Here is a 19,296-nt window from a genome sequence, read left to right as displayed (position 1 = left end):
GAGAAAGAATTCAGATGTTTATTGGATCCCCAGTAAGGACATTGTCATTGTCTAATCTACTACCATCAAAGGATTCCAATGAGCCACCATCGTCCTCAATCTCAATATGTTTCTGTTTCTTTTTGGGATTATTGGTAATTGGGATGCTGTCTTCCTCAGTGTCCGAATCTTCAATGACTACCCGCTTCCGTTTAGATTTTGTATGTCCAGTATTTTTTTTCTTGTTGGCTCTAGCTCTGTTTGCTCGGTGATTAGTCGTAGGATTAGATTTGGTCGCTTTGGTCTTCTTAGCTGCCATCTTCTTTTGAGGCCTTTTTGCACCAACACACACAACAATCCGTCCAGTATCATTAGCCTCCTGTGAGCTTTCCAGATCTTCATCAGCACCACCAATAGTCCTACACCCGCCGATATCAATTTCAGGTGCTGGTGGGCCAATCAATTCAACCCAACCCTCTGCAAACGCCATGAGAATCCGTTTCAGTCGCCTATTTTTCATATCTGAGGGCCAAGCGCAAAAGTCCTCCGGTGTGACCCCAATGGGATTGCTTTTGACCCTCAATACAACATCAAGCGCTTTCAGAGTGGCCTTAGTTGATGTTCCCGGCCAACCTTTATCGTACGTGCCTTGAGTGGCTTTGACTAAGTAAACCAAATAATGTATCAGCAAAACAAATGGGCAAACGTGGATCAATTTAGCTCACAGATTGCATTGGATAGCTTTTGGCGTACTGCCGATAAGTTCTTATCCTTTCCCCCTGTGATGAATATACAGATTAGCCATTATTATATACGTGAAATGTCCGAACACTTCAGACTCACCAAGGCAGTGCACGTCCTCAGGCTCTGTATTCTTGGTGGATGTGGCCCGGCTATTAGTTTTGACTGGAACTGTTGGTTCCAATCCTGAAACCTGTTGGATTGCAACCTTCCCACTTACAAATCCAAAGAAGCTTTTGCAAGGATTGGGAACCCTGTGGTTCATCATGTCAACAAATTGATCTCCGAGTAAACTACCGCCAGTGATAAGTAAATTTGATTCGGGATCCCTAGAAACAAGTACCACAAATCCCTCAAAGTTATGGGCACTGCTCAAGTTCCTCATCTGCCAAGCAGGATAAGCTGAAAGCACCTAAACAATCTACAAACCAGGATGAACTCACATCCTTTTTCATCTTACGGGCCCATTTGTTGATCTTGAAGCGGGACTTGCGAATTGACAACAATGAAACAGTACCTGTAAGCTGATCGTTGTTTTCAGGTTGACCACGCGCACACATTTTTGACTCTACATAGTCTGGATCTTTCCATTTTTCCTTGATATCGTCGTTGACTTGTTTCCACAGTTGACCACATAATTTCATGCAATTGTTGACATGTATTTATGGTGTTCAAAGTTGGTTTGCATAATTTTATGCATGCATAAATCATAAAATCATAAAATCTTTTTTGCAGGGGATATGACTGTCTGATTATGTAATACAAAATTTCCTCACCAAAATATTTTTATGATTTTATGATTTATGCATGCATAAAATTATGCAAACCAACTTTGAACACCATAATTGACTCTGTTCAGGGTGAATAATTTAGCTACACGGACCAACCTTTAAGCCAAGCTGAGATAAAACAGACTTACGGTCATAATATGTGACACTTGCCACCTCATCATACCTACAATAGTTGATGTAGTTCATGGCCCCCCGAATTCGAGTTAATAATCCCAGATGTTCTAGCGGAGGGTTGACATGAAGCTTTCGTTTGCATATGAGGAGGTAGATTTCACGCTGATAAGCAAAGTATGCCTGATTCAACTCAGTCCGGTCTTCAGAGGTAAGGCGATGATAATGAGCGTATTTCAAAGCACGCCGTCGCAGGTCGTCCAGCGTCACTTTACCCAGCTCCTCCATGATTGCTGGTTCAAGCTGCTGCCTACTGGCTCCAGAATGGGGATTATCGTCCTCAAATAGAATGTTTTCAATGTTGTTCTCGTAGTCTGTGAATTCCCCAATCGTCATTAGAGAGGGATCCTGGAGGGCCTGGGTCTCAACTGCTGGTGCTGCTCCACCAAAGACACTAGACTTCCCACCATGGCCTCGGCCACCTCTAGATCCTTGACTGCCCCTAGATCCTCTACTGCCACTGCCCCGACCTCGACCTCTAGTTCCACGCGTCGCACCAGATGTAGCTGCATTGAAGTCAGCAATTTCAGCAAGCATGTCACTTTCCAGCTGCTGCGCACTGCGAACTGGCGGGACATGTCTTGATGGCGAGGTTGATTGGTTTGGTTGAAGTTGCCCATGTTGTTGGCTGTTTCGTGTGGGTATTTCTTGGAGTTGTCCTACTTGATTGAGTGGGTTTTGTTGGTGGAATTGTGAGTGGATCCCGTGAGGGTTGAGGCCATTGAAGTCCAAGTTCCGCTGAAATTGTAATGTTTGCGCGTGTTGGATGTTTACTGGGTTGAATTGATTTCCTAGGTTGCCTGGAAGAGGGATGCCAGGGGGGAGCGGTTGTTGCCGGTTTTGTAGAGCTTGATGAAAGCTGGAGATCTGTGAGCTGAATATTGGTTTGGTTCCAGGATGAGGATCGTGGTTCAAGTCCCTTGTGATTTCTGTTGGAACATTGGTATGAGGCCAACCGCGGGAAGCCATACTGTTTAACACAAAATGCGAGGGTCTGTCTCCTGGAAGTTCTAACTGGTTGTTTGGTCGTTGGTAAAGCGTAGGGTTACCAAGGATGTTTGACTGATTAGAATTTGAGTTTGAAAAGTTCAAAAGAGGGGTGCCGTATGAGGTTGAGCTTTCTGAGTTCATGTTAGAAGTTATCGCAGGTTGCCTAGCCGGATTTTTTGAGAATGCACAGTTCAGGTTGTTGAGGCAGTCAACAGAGACTATTGCTAGCCTGACAAAAGTGTTTTATCAAGTGATAGATTCTCACCAGTGTAGATTCTGAGATTCAGGGGTCCCCGTCTGCAGACGGGGATGAGAACTATAGGCATTTCAATTTAGCCACATTCACTGTGACACATGGACCGGTGGTGGTACTGGTGCACTCCAGTGCTGCAGAAATGCGTAAATATCAATGAAAATTTTAAAAGTGATTGAAAAATGATACCAAAATTTTGTATGATCAGGAAGAGTGAGTATGATAAAAAACAGTTAGTCACTTTCAGATGAGTGCTTTTAGAAGAAAAAAAAAATTCAGCAAGATTTGGGATTTATAAGTAAAGCAGTGGAATTGGGGGAAACAACACCTTGTCAAATGGATGTTTTTTTCCAAGAGAAATTTATTCTAGTGAAAATGTTATTTCTATCATGCTCACTCTTTCAACTTAATTGGAATTATGGTATCATTTAATTCACTGCCAGCATATTTGGCTAGGCTAAGGATATCCCAGTTAAAATTGGAAGCACTCATCCAAGTTAGACTTGGTTGCATCTCAACCAATGAATTATAAATGTAAGGTCTTGTTTTAATTGCAGTGAGTGAGATGCAACCAAGTTTAACTTGTTGAGTGGATCCCAGTTTAACTGCAATATCCCAAACCTAGCCAAATATGCTCGCAGTTTTTCTTAATCACCTTTAAAAAAACTTTTAAAGCTCTTGTCATCCCTTGTCATAGATTCAAACTTCCGAACTTGAGAGAAATGAAATCTTCTCACTGGAATAGATGTGTTTTCTAAAAGGTGCATGTTTTCCAGTGTGGTATCCTGCATGAATCTCATGTTTGTTGACAGTGTCCTAAAAATAATCAGAAGCTGTCAATTGGAGAATAGTGATCATGAAAGCTGATAATACACACTCAACTCATTTTTATGGCTGATGAAACTATTACCACAAAACCAGAATCCCCTGAATCATTCCCTGCAGGAAATGCTAAATGTACTAATAATCATGAGAAAAAGCATCCAGTAAGGCCATTTATGTTAGTGTGATACAGTGCAATATTGAAAACAACCCACATTTTACATACTGTGCATTGTTTGTTTTGGGCTGATATTTTTGTAAATAAACTGGCACAAGCCTGCATAACAAAATCTATTCACTTATCTTGGGGTGAATGGTTTTGATTGATTTGTTTTTTCATGGTGTATTTATTATCACGCTATATATCAGGGTAACAAAATTCAAATGTGACCTTAGATTTCACATATCACGCTAAACATTCATAAAAATAAAAATAAACTCCAACTTGATGATGCAAAAAGATTGAGTCTTTTGGTTGACTGGTAAGGAATCTATAACCAAAATTCACATTTTCTTGGATTTCCTGCCGCCATGGGTGGGCCTGGGCCGCCAAATGGCATTTTTGGCGTCTGATTTTGTTGAGTTGGCTGGCCACTCCGGCCCGCCCAACCAATCATCTGCAACTTTTTATCATTCAAGTCGCGATATCTTGGTGCCCTCCACTCATCGCACCCTTTTTCAGACACGTTCAATTTCCAGTTGACCAAAACCAGATCTTTCAAGACCCAGTGATATCCAAATGGCGCGAATCAAATTTAAAATTCCCACTGTCAGTCGCACAACACGGCTCCGACGTGCAAGGAATGCTCAAGAGGACAGGGAAGCCCTGAATCGCCTGGAACTAGCCGAACGTCAATGGAACATTCTGAATGAACTGCGAACAGAATTTACAGCGTCAGTCGATAATCGCCATGATACATTTGATGATCATCGAGAGGAAACCGGTCAATTTCCAGGGCTAGAAGATAGTTCGGAAGACGGAGAAGACCATCCGAGGCCGGCCAACGAATGGGTTGACTTGGAAGAGGATGAAGTACTTGATGATATAGATCTGATGGTTCAAATGAGCAATGAAAGGTATCGGCAGCGCGCTCGGGATTTCAACTGGAATGTTCTGATGGGCCCACTTCACGGCGCTTACATGGTACAGAAGTCCTTGCCCGACGATTGGAGTGGTTCAAACTCTTACTCCGATTTTCAGAACAGCAAGCCTTGCAACTGTGGACCAAGATCTAAGCACTCCCGATATGTTGACTTGGTCGACATTCATTGTATGCCAAAATCAGTACTTCTCATCCCCAGTTAGTTTTTGTCTATCAGCTGACTTTGGCTTCCTTACGGGTTTCTTAGACCAGGAACGTACTTTAGTTGAATTCTGCCAATGCACTCTTGATCCTGTTCGATTGCTTCGTCTTGGCTACTTGGCAGGCTCCCCTGTGACCCCACAAACTGCTTTTTCGGTCCCCCTTCTCATCTTCCACAACAGCATGTGGAACCATTGCCACGTGGGCGCATTACCGTTTACTCAAGCACTTGCATCCTTTCTAGAGCCACGTTCTAATATACTCTATACGCGGAGAAAGCAACATGTAAGTGTTTCATAGTATTATCCCTCTCCCCAATGGGCCGATTAACTAATAGGCTTCATTTTTTGCAAAAAGCGACTTGATTTGCGCAAACCATTTAGTGCTGCGGTGGATTTGTACCGTAGACTGGAGGAAATGACCAAAAAAATTACACACTTGGTTCTTAAACTGAACAACGGACAGATCCTAGCCAGTCTTTCGTGTCCGGCTTGTTTTGGTCCTCAACCACTTGATACTTCATGCTATCCAGAGACTACTCGGGACCGTCTGATTGTCTGTCTAGATGGAAATTTCCAGCACCGCCACCACTCAAAGGCCAGTCGGAATCATCAACCACTTCGTACACCGCGAATCTTTCTTTCTCAAACGGATATCGATAAGGTGAAATGTGAGATTAGAGATAAGGAGTTAGATAATAATACTCCAGAACAGGTCAGAAGAGTTTTGATATTATCCATTTTTTGCTGTTAAGTTTGAATTTCTGTCAGGTTGATCGATGCACTGAGTCACACAAGGCCGCGGATGACAAGCAAAACGAGGCAACATGGAAAGGCTGTGATGACACCGGTTTGATGGGCTGCTGCTGCCGTCACGATGCAGCAATTTATAAGGCTAACATTTATAAGTCTGGGGAGCAAAGATGCTTCCCACTAGCAATCATAAAGCAGCTGATGTCAGATGTTGAGCCTAATCAACCAGTTGGTATCCTTTATGATATCGGGTGCTCATTGGATAAATTTGTCGACTTGGTAAGTTTACTTAAAAAATGCCTGCGCACCAATATATTCATCAACTCCTTATTTGGTTAGAGGAAGCTGCTTGTGAAGGACCGTTCACGCATCAGATTTGGTACATCTGTCTTTCATGCATATGTACACAACTGGAATTGCCAGTTGAAGTATCACCCTCGCTTCAACAAGGGATGGGGGCTATCTGATGGAGAAGGATTAGAAAGATTGTGGTTGTACATGTCACCATTGATCAGCTCTTTGAGGTATTCTACTCGTAACCATCGCTTTGGCTCTGTTTCACACCGCCTGGCACACCACAACAGAAGGGGAATATTAAAACTATGTATGCTTTTTGTTATTCTGTCTCACTTGAGCACCCACAACCAAACAACCGGGGAATTGGACTGAATTTATTGTTTCCTTTCAATACCAGTGTACTGGTTGCGACGAAAGTTTATTAAAGCTGTCCGACGGCAACGGGAGACTGATTTGGCATTGACAGCGCTGCTGCAGAAGACTAATCCACACAGCTCTTCTGGTCGTAACTATACCAAGTCTTTTTTCTGGCGACAGTGGTTGGAGCAACAAGCTTTTCAAGCTGACCACACAGATTTGGAAGAAATGTGTATGAAGAAAATGGCAGCTTTGTACCAGCGGGAGAATGTTTGATCTTATGCGGTGAGGTTAATTTTTACAACCTTAACAATCCTTATCAATGATGTTTTATTGTGTTCACTGCCAGCATTTAAGCCTCGGATGCGTCCATCCCCGTTAATCTGGGATGCACACAACTGATTTAACATTGGTTGCGCGCATCCGATGCAATCCGCATCCGAGTTGATATCGGGGGACAGTAACCCGAGGGTTTGGCCACCCGATTCAAACTCGGCTGGTCCGCGGCCGAGCCAAAACCGGCAGGCTGTCTGACCGACGAATCAAATTCCTCGATCAGTGGCCAGCCGAGTTAACCTCGGCCGCCACCAACCGAGCAATGGAAGCTCGGTTGACAGGTCAAGCGAGCTTTCATATGATATGAAAGCTCGGTTACGGACCCACCGAGTAAAATGAATATCGGTGGGTCAATCACCGATGAGTTCAAATCATCGGTGGGTAAATCACCGATGATTTCAAATAATCGGTGGGTCAACAGCCGATGATTTTGAATCATTGGCTGTTCCACCCTCCTCGGAGAACTTTCCCGGGGAGGAGCCCTCCGGCAGATAGCACGTCGAGCCACAGTGGCCGGAGCAGTCTGCTCGCTGGTCCAAGAAGTCGACTCGCCGGTCCAAGCAGACTGCTCAGACTGGCGAGCAGTGCTGCCCAATCACGTACAGGTACCTGCTCGGCGAGCAGGTCAGCCTGCTTGCCAAGCAGGTACTTATACCCGCTTCGCCAGCAGGTTAACCTGTCAAGCTGCTGGCCGAGTAGGTCGACCTGCAGGCCAAGCAGGTTCAGGTACCTGGTCAGCGAGCAGGTCAACCTGCAGGCCAAGCAGTTAAAAGAGGTTAAAAGTACCTGCTCGGCGAGCATGCTGACCTACTCGCCGAGCAGGTAAAAGCTCTTTTACCTGCTCGGCCATCAGGATGACCTGCTCGCCGAGCTTGTACGGTTACAGGTACTTGCTCCGACTCGGCCAGCAGGTCAACCTGCTGGCCAGGAAACAGTACCTGCTCGGCGAGCAGGTAAAAGTTCGCCGAGCGGGTACTTTTAGCTGCTCGGCCGTCAGGATGATCTGGTCGCCTGGTTACAGGTACGTACTCCGTCTCGGCCAGCAGGTCATCCTACTGGCAAGGAGGTAACGGTACCTGCTCGGCGAGCAGGTTGACCTACTCGCCGAGCAGGTAAAAGGTCGCCGAGCAGGTATTTTTACCCGCTCGGCCATCAACCTGGTCGCCGGGCGGGTACAGTTACAGGTACCTGTTTCGGCTTGGCCAGCGGGTCATCCTGCTTGCCGCGCAGGTAACAGTACCTGCTCGGCCATTAGGATGACCTGCCCGCCAAGCAGTTGCTTTTACCTGCTTGGTAAGAAGGTTGACCTGCTCTGCAAGCAGATAGCTGTAGCCGCTTTGAAGCGGGAAGAATTACCTGCTCGGCGCTGTTATTTGCTTGGCCAGTTGACCTGCTGGACGCGCCGGAGCAGGTACCTGTAACTGTACCTGCTCGGCGAGCAGTTCATCCCAATGGTCGAGCAGGTAAAAGTACCTGCTCGGCGGTCTTTTACCTGCCCAGCAAGCTTTTACCTGCTCTGGGAGCAAAACTCCACAAGCGAACTGCTTTAGCAGTTTTCCTGGGAGCCTCCACAGGCAAACTGCTTTAGCAGTTTTCCTGGGAGCCTCCACAGGCAAACTGCTTTAGCAGTTTTCCTGGGAGCCTCCACAGGCAAACTGCTTTAGCAGTTTTCCTGGGAGCCTCCACAGGCAAACTGCTTTAGCAGTTTTCCTGGGAGCAAAACTCCACAGGCAAACTGCTTTAGCAGTTTTCCTGGGAGCAAAACTCCACAGGCAAACTGCTTTAGCAGTTTTCCTGGGAGCAAAACTCCACAGGCAAACTGCTTTAGCAGTTTTCCTGGGAGCAAAACTCCACAGGCAAACTGCTTTAGCAGTTTTCCTGGGAGCAAAACTCCACAGGCAAACTGCTTTAGCAGTTTTCCTGGGAGCAAAACTCCACAGGCAAACTGCTTTAGCAGTTTTCCTGGGAGCAAAACTCCACAGGCAAACTGCTTTAGCAGTTTTCCTGGGAGCAAAACTCCACAGGCAAACTGCTTTAGCAGTTTTCCTGGGAGCAAAACTCCACAGGCAAACTGCTTTAGCAGTTTTCCTGGGAGCAAAACTCCACAGGCAAACTGCTTTAGCAGTTTTCCTGGGAGCAAAACTCCACAGGCAAACTGCTTTAGCAGTTTTCCTGGGAGCAAAACTCCACAGGCAAACTGCTTTAGCAGTTTTCCTGGGAGCAAAACTCCACAGGCAAACTGCTTTAGCAGTTTTCCTGGGAGCAAAACTCCACAGGCAAACTGCTTTAGCAGTTTTCCTGGGAGCAAAACTCCACAGGCAAACTGCTTTAGCAGTTTTCCTGGGAGCAAAACTCCACAGGCAAACTGCTTTAGCAGTTTTCCTGGGAGCAAAACTCCACAGGCAAACTGCTTTAGCAGTTTTCCTGGGAGCAAAACTCCACAGGCAAACTGCTTTAGCAGTTTTCCTGGGAGCAAAACTCCACAGGCAAACTGCTTTAGCAGTTTTCCTGGGAGCAAAACTCCACAGGCAAACTGCTTTAGCAGTTTTCCTGGGAGCAAAACTCCACAGGCAAACTGCTTTAGCAGTTTTCCTGGGAGCAAAACTCCACAGGCAAACTGCTTTAGCAGTTTTCCTGGGAGCAAAACTCCACAGGCAAACTGCTTTAGCAGTTTTCCTGGGAGCAAAACTCCACAGGAAAACTGCTTTAGCAGTTTTCCTGGGAGCAAAACTCCACAGGAAAACTGCTTTAGCAGTTTTCCTGGGAGCAAAACTCCACAGGCAAACTGCTTTAGCAGTTTTCCTGGGAGCAAAACTCCACAGGAAAACTGCTTTAGCAGTTTTCCTGGGAGCAAAACTCCACAGGCAAACTGCTTTAGCAGTTTTCCTGGGAGCAAAACTCCACAGGCAAACTGATTTAGCAGTTTTCCTGGGAGCAAAACTCCACAGGCAAACTGCTAAAGGAGTTTTCCTGGGAGCAAAACTCCACAGGCAAACTGCTTTAGCAGTTTTCCTGGGAGCAAAACTCCACAGGGAATCTACAGGATAGAAAATGGGAAGTTGGAAGCGCTTGAAGAAGGTGATTCTGAAGGCTGGATGGAAACTGGGTAGTTTCTGGCGAAAAAATGAGGCTAAAAATAACTACTAAGGGTCTTACCAGGCTGGAAACAGGCTATTGAGCACATGTTGAAGGCGGGTAAAATATAATAGTGTAAATAAGCATCGAAAATCTCCTTTTGGGCGGAGAAAGAGCCCTTTTTATAGCCTAGGCAGGCCTCCAGGGGCGCCCAGGGGACATGGGGACACTTGTGGGCGCCTTCTGAGGCAAATTGGCTGCGCAGGAGGGCGCTGATGGTCGTGGAACCTTGTGACTTGGATACAAGGGTTGCCAAGGATCAATTGCGGAGGTTCTGCGTGATTTTATACCATCTTTACCACGTCATAGGGGCTGGTTGGGGGGTTGTGTGACACTTATTTCCGTGGAAATGTGCCACAGAATGTACTAGAACTGGATTCTGTGGAGTTGTACATGTGTAAGCAGTGGTTAATACATGTTCTGGAGGCGCTCATTGAATGCTCCAGTTCATTTGCCCCATTCTACATATTTATTACATGTGTAGGTCATGTGTGCTGAGGCGTAGGAGGGAGCCAGGGCGCCTTCTATGCTCTCCTGCACACGCTACAAGGGGTATTCTGGTCTCGTGAGACGTGTAAGATGTCCATATTTGATGACATGGTTATTATACCTTATCTAGCTGTAAATTACATGTGTGTGGTACGTGTAACACATGTAATATTCCTATTGGGGCGTATTCTGGCCCATTCTTGGGTACTGGTAACCCAGGCGCTTTGGTTGCGGGCTGGTTTATGCATTATGCATATGTGTACACCACGCGTGGGGGCTTGAGCTCCTGGCAACAGGGCTCTACTGTTGTCAGGTGCGCCTGGCTACAGAGCACGCGGGCTTGGATGCGCCACACAACAATATTGCTATTTTCTAAACTATACACAACACCTCAGTTTCGTCACTGAAACTGGGGTAAAAGCATATGTGCTTATGTACATAAGCATAAAGGTGCATCCACGCAGGATGTGGTGCACCTATTAAACTTTGAAGTCAATTTACACAAGGAAGGAATAACAATTAAGGGTACCTTTAAGTGAGTTACCCTAGTTTAAATTAGGCTTAGATTCAGAATCCAAGTTTATTAAAACCACAGTCTCACAGAAACTGACTTCATGGGTTCATGCTGCATTTCATTGAAATTGCAGGCAGAAGAAATTAAAAGTTTGAAATTTGTGTTCCTTAAGTTTAAAAAGTTTAAGTTTTTTTCATTATGTACAGAGTTTATGGTTTGTTTGAGTTTATATAATTATTGTTTTTGTGTGAGTTTATTTTATGTTTTTGTGTTTTTTGATTGTGTTCAAATGTTTTTGTTTTGTGTGAGTTCAAAGATTAAATTTTTTTGTGTTGTGTGAGTTCAAAGTTTAAATTTTCTTGTTTTGTGTGAGTTTAAAGTTTAAATTGTTAAAGTTTTGTTTGGGTTTGGAATTTTTGTTTTTTGAAATCAAGAAGGGGCCTACTCAAATGAAATAGGGGGCCTTCAGGGAGGGGGTGGACGAAACCAGATCCCCTGGGGGGACAAACAGCTCCCCCCCCCAGCCCTTTAAGTATCCGACCAAGCTCACAGGGCCCTGACATCCTTCAAACCAAAACTTTTGGTTGTCAGGGCCCTGCACCTGGGCAGACACAATGCTGGCCTGTACACACTCATCCGAGTGTTTACAGGTCAGCTTGAGAGCTTGAATCCTCAAGATGACCAGTCAGGGTCATCGAGACATGTTCCGGAGAGGCATCCTCCCCGAGGTCTCCATCTCGTCTCGATGCCAATCTGTAGTGGTATCGGGGGGATTCACACGACGATCGAGGGGTAATGCACTGTGGAGTCCCCTCGATGACCGGTACAGACCGGCTTCGAGCAGATTCTCCTCCTCTCCAATGACTGGTCTGTGCCGGTCATCGAGAGGAGTCATAGCTCTCGATGACCGGTCTGTGCGGTCATTGAGGGAGGTAACACCTCTTGATGACCGGAACAGCCCGGCATTGAGGAGATTCATACCTCTCGATGGCCGGTCTGTACCGGTCATCGAGGGGACTCCACAGTACATTACCCCTCGATGGTCGGTCCGACCGGTCATCGAGGGGTCTCTCACTTCCCGATGACCGGTCGGACCGGCCATTGAGGGGTCTCACACCTCTCGATGACTGGTCGGACCGGCCATCGAGGGGTCTCATACCTCTTGATGGCCGGTCGGTACCAGTCATTGAGGGGACTCCGCAGTACAGTACACCTCGATGACAGATCAGTGCCGGCCATCGAGGGGTCCCTCACCTCCCGATGAGTGGTTGGACCAGCCATCGAGGGGTCTCATACCTCTTGATGGCCGGTTGGTACCGGTCATCGAGGGGTCTCACACCTCTTGATGACCGGTCGGACCGGCCATCAAGGGGTCATCAGGGGGGCTCCGCAGTACGATGACCGGTCGCGTGCCGGCCATTGATCTCTCACCTCCCAATGACCGGTCGGACCGGCCATCGAGGTCTCACACCTCCCAAAGACTGATCTGTACCAGCCATTGAGGGGTCTCACACCTCTCAATGACTGGTCTGTACTGCTCATTGAGAAGAGTTGCACATTAGCTGGTCATCAAGTGGGGTGTGCCCTGCTTGATGACTACTGTGGGCACTCCAGTTCATATTTGCACACTGGAGTGCAAAGCCAAAATCAGGGTGGAGTGCATCCCATTTTGGTGTATTTTGGAGTGCCGAGGCATGTGCTCCAACAAACATGGAGTTAAGAGTAAAATAGGCCCTCCAGATTTTTTGGAGTACCATCTTCCTAACCCACCTCCCCCAAAGCCAAAAATTAGTACAAGTTTGGAGTACATTTAGGCTTATCCTACTTTTAATTCAGAGAATATTAATTTGATATCAATTCAAAGGTACATCTACAGTTGCGCGCAACATTCTACTGTACAGAGCTACCCGTAAAAATTGAAACCCCAACTGGGTTGGGGGTCCAGCACTCTAACAGAGTATAAAGAGTGTGTGGATTCCAAATCTAAAGTGGCAACCAATTTGGTCCAGCCAATTTTTTTTTGTTCACAGCCCATATTTTGGGATCCACCTCCCAAATAGGGGCATAAGTACATATGTATGGGCTCCTAAACCCATACTTCTGCCTTCTGGTTGGGCACTAAACCCACACATGAAGGCAGAAACTGTCATGCAGTGCTTTGAGGAGTGTCTTGTGGGTGTAAAACCATAGCTAGGACACCATACCATGTCCCAGCCGCCCAAAAATATGTGAAAAAACTGTATTTTTTAGGTTTTGGACCCCAAAATTTGGGACCAGACAAAAACCTTGTACAGTGGAATGCTGCGTGCAACTGTACAGCCTAAAGACCAGCCTGAGAGAACTTGGGGATCTCAATCATAGAAGTATATTCCACCTCCTTGTGGATTAAAAACTTTGAAAACAGTACTCTGGTCAGATCAATGTCTAATTTAATTAATCTCTTTCCAAAGTATGTATGTATATCCTGAGGAAGAGGATTTTGATTTTCAGACTTAGGCTAGGGGTATAATTGTGGCATCATAATAAATAGAAAATTGAGAGAGTACTCCATGAGTACCACAAATATTCCATAAATCTTAGATACTGGGACCTGGGAGTGCAGCGGCGAAGCCGCCTTGGCCTCTAGTATGGAATAATATTCCAGGTTTTAAATGTGGAATCATAAGTAATAGCAGTAATAATGTCTCTTTCTTATGTAATGATATTTCATGTTTGCTTTTGATATAATGTCACAGTGGCTCTGACATAGTAGCCAGCTGACACTTGCCCCCCTCCTTAAATGAAGGGCTGGTGTAAAATCCCATGCTCCATGCAGGTTTCAAAACTCAATCACTTAAATATCTTGACTTGCAACCTTCATCCCTGGCCCCTGCTCCCGCCTAGATCAGTAGAGAACTGGAATGGGTCAATCTTCTCCTGAGCTCTTTAAGCTCCCATTTACGTTTCACTACATCTTATCACGTGCTCCCAATCCGCCCACAATTTTATCACCTTCAGATGAATAGGGGAATCCTGCCACTGCAGCTGACTACTGTGTTGGTATATGTTGGAAAGCAGTGTAGCATTTCCACTCACCGCAGCGTAAATGGAAAGCAGCATACAGCTGAGTATAAGGGTGGAAGCGCTGCACTACAACAAGTGCAGCACGATTTGCCCCCGCTGTGGTAGAAGAAAGTGGGGCTCCGGTATAAAATGACTGGAGTGACTCTTCTACGCAACATATATCCCAGGTAGTCGAGGGAACATCCAAACTCCTGCGCGTAAAGCACATGAAGAAATCGGCAGAAGGTAAAGGAAGAAATCCATAAAGCAAAAAGAGTAATAATACCCACAAGAATCCACCACAAAAGTAAGGTAAACCACCGCAGTAAAAGCTAACATAGAAGCCGTAAGAAAACACCACCACAAAACGCAATCCATCAAGAAATAAGCAAGAAACCGTAGAGTAAAGCAAAATCTATGATCAGATCAATAATCCATGGAAGAGTAAGTTAAATCATAAAATAATGAGATGATAAGATGAGGGGGGAAGAAAGAAACTGTGACTGTATAAGTAGAAATCCCCCCCTCTCCGCCGTAGAAAGTAGAAACCAGTAAACTCTGCCACACGTCATAACCCAATAGAAATAGAAATAACAAATAACAGTAGAAAAGAAACTCCTCCTACCATCCCACACACACCACCTGCCTCCGCTCCCCCATTGTCATATGCTTCTCCGCCGCTCGCCGTAGACAGCCACCAGCCCTTTGATCATCCATCATCCACCCCCCCTGTCTAGCCTGCGGTGTTGAGATCCCACACACCACCTCGGCCACAGCCACGCCCGCTGACGTGACCTGCTCCGGCTGCACTGGCTTCCCCCAATCACCGCGCTGCACTGCCTGGACTGAGAAAGTCCGCTCTGCTCCGCACGCCGCAGCTCCGCCGCCTTTGACCGCACGCTCCGCGCCTAGCCACTGCGCTCCGCCGCTCCGCATCCGCTTAAAAATGAAGGCCCTGTGCCGCTCCAGCTGCCTGCGAAGCCCTTGTGCTTCGCAGCACTGCACACCCCAAACCCCCCGTTGGACAACTTGAAGCGCCGCGCCGGATTCAACGCTACACCGCTTTGCTTCACTGATTTAAAGCGCTAGGCCGCTGGCGCTTGCGCTTAATGGTTTGGGGCCTGCTCTTTTTATGTTTTCAGCGCACAAAAAGCGCATAAACGCTAATTATAGCGATAGCGAGGCATGCTTGCGCTTTAAAAGCGCGGAATATAGCCCTGAATTCCTCTTTTTTATTGCTGATGTGAGCTTTTAAACCGCTTAATATCCGGTACTTTTAGGGGGGTGACAGGTGGAAATAAAGACATTCAAGAAAAAAAAAAACCCAATTTTTTTATGGGGGAAAAACAGATGCCGCGGTGCTGCAGTGGGTCATCTGCAAGGAGGTGCAACCTGTGGGCAATTCACCTGCCAATGGGCCCTCTCCCGCGCTGCGCTGCGCTTGTGCCGCTGCGCAGCGCACTACGTAGCGCGCAAAAGCGGGCAAAAAGACGGGTTTGGCACTTTTGATGCTGCAAAATAGGTCAAGCGCAGCGCAAATCCGCTTTGCTTGTGCTGATGGCTCTGGGAGAGAAGCACGAAATTGCTAAGCTTAGCGCAAGCGCAGCGCGCGGCCGCTTGCGCTTGCGCTGATTGTGCTGGGGCTGCAGGGCAGGCCGGCTTTGCTTCACTAAACGGTGTGCTTTCTGTAGTCAAGTGCAGCGCTTCACCCTTGCTGAGCACAAAAGCTCTAAATATTGAAACTGAGGTGATAAGCAGGTGTGCTTATGTATTTCACATGTAAGCTGAGGAAAACCTTGAAAGTACTACATACCTACAACAGGATGTGGGAAGCCTGGCAGTGGCAATCAGAGAAGCTGCTGACCTGGGGACTCAACACGGGTGCAAAGGAGCTGGGGTTTGAGCCATGTTCCGTACCTGCGGACTTAGTGTTTTGGTAGGAGTAGGATGGCTGCGGAAATCATGGACAGACTTACTGGTAGGGGCGCAACACCAGGTGAACTGGGGCGGTGGAAGCTGATGGCAACAGCAAGCAATGTTGCATGTGCTTTTGATCTTTGCTTCAAAAAGTGTGGTTTAAGAAAATCACAGTGGGGGGCGCTTCACAGCTGACCCAAAAAGCGGCCAGGCAAGCGGATTCCCGCTGCGCACATCTTACCCTGCCTATAAAGCAAAAGCAAAGCACAAATATTGCACTAATTCCGCAAAATAAGTGCAGTGCAACACTCCCAAGGCGCTGCATGCTGTGCTTCCACACTTTTTTGCGCCTGCTGCACTGCAGGTAAGCGCAGCGCTAACCGCTGTGCTGCGCCCACAACGTTGCTCCAGCTCAATGAGTGGAATTGGTACTCCTGGTCTGTTTTGCTTTGACTTTGCCGAAATATTGGATAGGGAATTAGCTTTTATCTAAACATCAATCCTTGAGATATCTCGCACTGCTTAACTTTGGCACAGGTTGTGAAGAAAACGAGTTAGAAAATGTAAAGACATCCAGGCCTAGCCCTTTCCCCTTATTTTTTTTATCTATACACAGTCAATACATACTTTATTACAAAATACTCACCCAATACATGCTCAATAACACATTCTTGATCAAATGTTTTCTTACTTTGACCTCTGACTTTTGAATTTTCTTGGCCCACTTGCATTTCTTCTCTGAGATTACGAGGTCTTTTTCTTTCAACAGTTCAAATACCCTTTTCATATGGGTCTTGTGTTCTTCCATAGATTTAGAAGAAACAATGACATTGTCAAGATACACCAAAGCATATTTACCTAGGCATTCCCAAAGAATTGAGTTCATCATATTTTGAAAGGTTTTTGGGCATTACAGAGACCAAAAGGCATAACAAGGAACTTGTACGCGCCGTTGCGCGTACTGAAGGCTGCTTTTTCAATTGATCAATCCAAGAGTTTTACTTGCCAAAAGCCAGACTTTGCATCAATAGAGCTGAAGACAGACACTCCTTCTAAGAATTGGTATGTGTCATCAATTCTTGGCAGCGGATATGAGTTCTTGATTGTTAGTGAATTCAGTTTACGGTAGTATACACACACCTGCAAAGATCCATCCCGCTTTTTCACCAGGATCAGGGGAGCTGACCAGGGCAATTTTGATGGCCGCATGATGCCATCTTGTAGAACTTCCTTGAAGAATTTATCTATCAGCTGGCCAAGCAGTTAAAAGAGGTTAAAAGTACCTGCTCGGCGAGCATGCTGACCTACTCGCCCAGCAGGTAAAAGCTCTTTTACCTGCTCGGCCATCAGGATGACCTGCTCGCCGAGCTTGTATGGTTACAGGTACTTGCTCCGACTCGGCCAGCAGGTCAACCTGCTGGCCAGGAAACAGTACCTGCTCGGCGAGCAGGTAAAAGTTCGCCGAGCGGGTACTTTTAGCTGCTCGGCCGTCAGGATGATCTGGTCGCCTGGTTACAGGTACGTACTCCTTCTCGGCCAGCAGGTCATCCTACTGGCAAGGAGGTAACGGTACCTGCTCGGTGAGCAGGTTGACCTACTCGCCGAGCAGGTAAAAGGTCGCCAAGCAGGTATTTTTACCTGCTCGGCCATCAACCTGGTCGCCGGGCGGGTACAGTTACAGGTACCTGTTTCGGCTTGGCCAGCGGGTCATCCTGCTTGCCACGCAGGTAACAGTACCTGCTCGGCCATTAGGATGACCTGCCCGCCAAGCAGTTGCTTTTACCTGCTTGGTAAGCAGGTTGACCTGCTCTGCAAGCAGATAGCTGTAGCCGCTTTGAAGCGGGAAGAATTACCTGCTCGGCGCTGTTATTTGCTTGGCCAGTTGACCTGCTGGACGCGCCGGAGCAGGTACCTGTAACTGTACCTGCTCGGCGAGCAGTTCATCCCAATGGTTGAGCAGGTAAAAGTACCTGCTCGGCGGTCTTTTACCTGCTCAGCAAGCTTTTACCTGCTCTGGGAGCAAAACTCCACAAGCGAACTGCTTCTTTCCATAAGAGTCCACACTCTTATATCTTTTTCTTGTTCCCAGAGAGGCAGCCCATTAAAGCACCATTGCCTCTCCAGCTCTATTCATCCCAAGAGTAGTTCCACAGCGCTTGTTGTAGTGCAGCGCTGTGGTAGATGCTTTGGTTCCGGATGGAAAAATTCAAAAATTTCTAGTTTACATATGTACTGTTACATTACACCACCTAGGGATACACACACTCCCTTCAGCTTACATACACAGTTTTACATATATATGTGTGTATATATGCGGCTACATAGCAACCAGCCAGCCTCAGATGTGGCTGTGTAGCAACCACAAGCCACTTATTACAGTAACCTAGCAACCACAAGCCACATTAATAAAGCGGCATAGTAACCATGGGGCTGTGCAAGTCACTCAAGCAGACTACACAGCAATGCAGAAAGCTGTGCGGGTCACTTGAGAAGACTCCATAGCAACCAGAGGGCTGTGTAAGCCACACTTGTAACTAGATCACCAGGTAAATTTGCTCATGTCTACACTGCCACACTGTACATAGTTGTATTTGCACAGCATTTGTAAAGGCACACCAGCCAAAACCCCTCATGTACATAGACCACCAGCACAAATGCCTCACATTTTCCTATATAAGGAGGGGCTCTCTCTTCCTTTTCCCCCCATCCATGGAATGGCATCCAATCAAGGAGATCATTCCCCCCACGAGATTCAAATAAATTGTCACCCTCACACTCTCTGCCACATAATAAAATACTAGCTTTATATCTTGCAATACACAGTACATTGTGCGTCACTTGTAAGAAAAGTATTCAACTACACTAGACCACTGTCTTCTTGCTTCCAGCCTAGCTGGGGGTGTTGTCAGTCTTTGTCTTTCAGAGAAGCAGGGGTTTCCCCACACATACTTCTCTAAATTCAGCCATAAGAGGTGCAAACCGCTTTTGGAGTCTCACAGCGCTTTCACCCTTATACTCAGCTGTGTGCTGCTTTCCATTTTCGCTGCAGTGAGTGGAAATTCTTAACTGCTTGCCAACATATACCACCACAGTAGTCAGCTGCAGTGGCAGGATTCCCCTATTCATCTGATGGTGGTAAAATTGTGGGCGGATCAGGAGCACGTGTTAAGATGTAGCAAAACGTAAATGGGAGATTAAAGAGCTCAAGAGAAGATTGATTCATTCCAGTTCTCTACTGATTTAGGCGGGAGCAGGGGCCAGGGATGAAGGTTGCAAGTCAAGAGATTTAAGTGATTGAGTTTTGAAACCTGCATGGAGCATGGGATTTTACACGAGCCCTTCATTTAAGGAGGTGGGCGGGCAAGTGTGGTTGAGCTCCCAGGAAAACTGCTTGAGTGGTTTGCCT

General features: G+C 46.6%; 2 protein-coding genes across 2 annotated transcripts; one reads left to right on the top strand and one right to left on the bottom strand.

Moving 5' to 3' along the window:
- Positions 1-10: 10 nt before the first annotated feature.
- On the bottom strand, positions 11-2,813 carry PtA15_2A719 (uncharacterized protein; the record flags this gene model as incomplete). Its single annotated transcript, XM_053166768.1, has 2 exons — positions 11-398; positions 1,675-2,813. The coding sequence occupies 2 exons, from the start codon at positions 2,811-2,813 to the stop codon at positions 11-13; spliced, it is 1,527 nt and encodes a 508-aa protein (XP_053017957.1).
- Positions 2,814-4,486: 1,673 nt separating this feature from the next.
- On the top strand, positions 4,487-5,053 carry PtA15_2A718 (uncharacterized protein; the record flags this gene model as incomplete). The annotated part of the gene is made up of 1 exon (XM_053166767.1): positions 4,487-5,053. One exon carries the CDS (start codon positions 4,487-4,489, stop codon positions 5,051-5,053), a length of 567 nt encoding a protein of 188 aa, XP_053017956.1.
- Positions 5,054-19,296: the final 14,243 nt, after the last annotated feature.

This window comes from Puccinia triticina, chromosome 2A (assembly GCF_026914185.1).
Source record: "Puccinia triticina chromosome 2A, complete sequence".
Classification (NCBI taxonomy): Eukaryota; Fungi; Basidiomycota; class Pucciniomycetes; order Pucciniales; family Pucciniaceae; genus Puccinia; species Puccinia triticina.
This window is presented reverse-complemented; position numbering and strand designations above follow the sequence as displayed.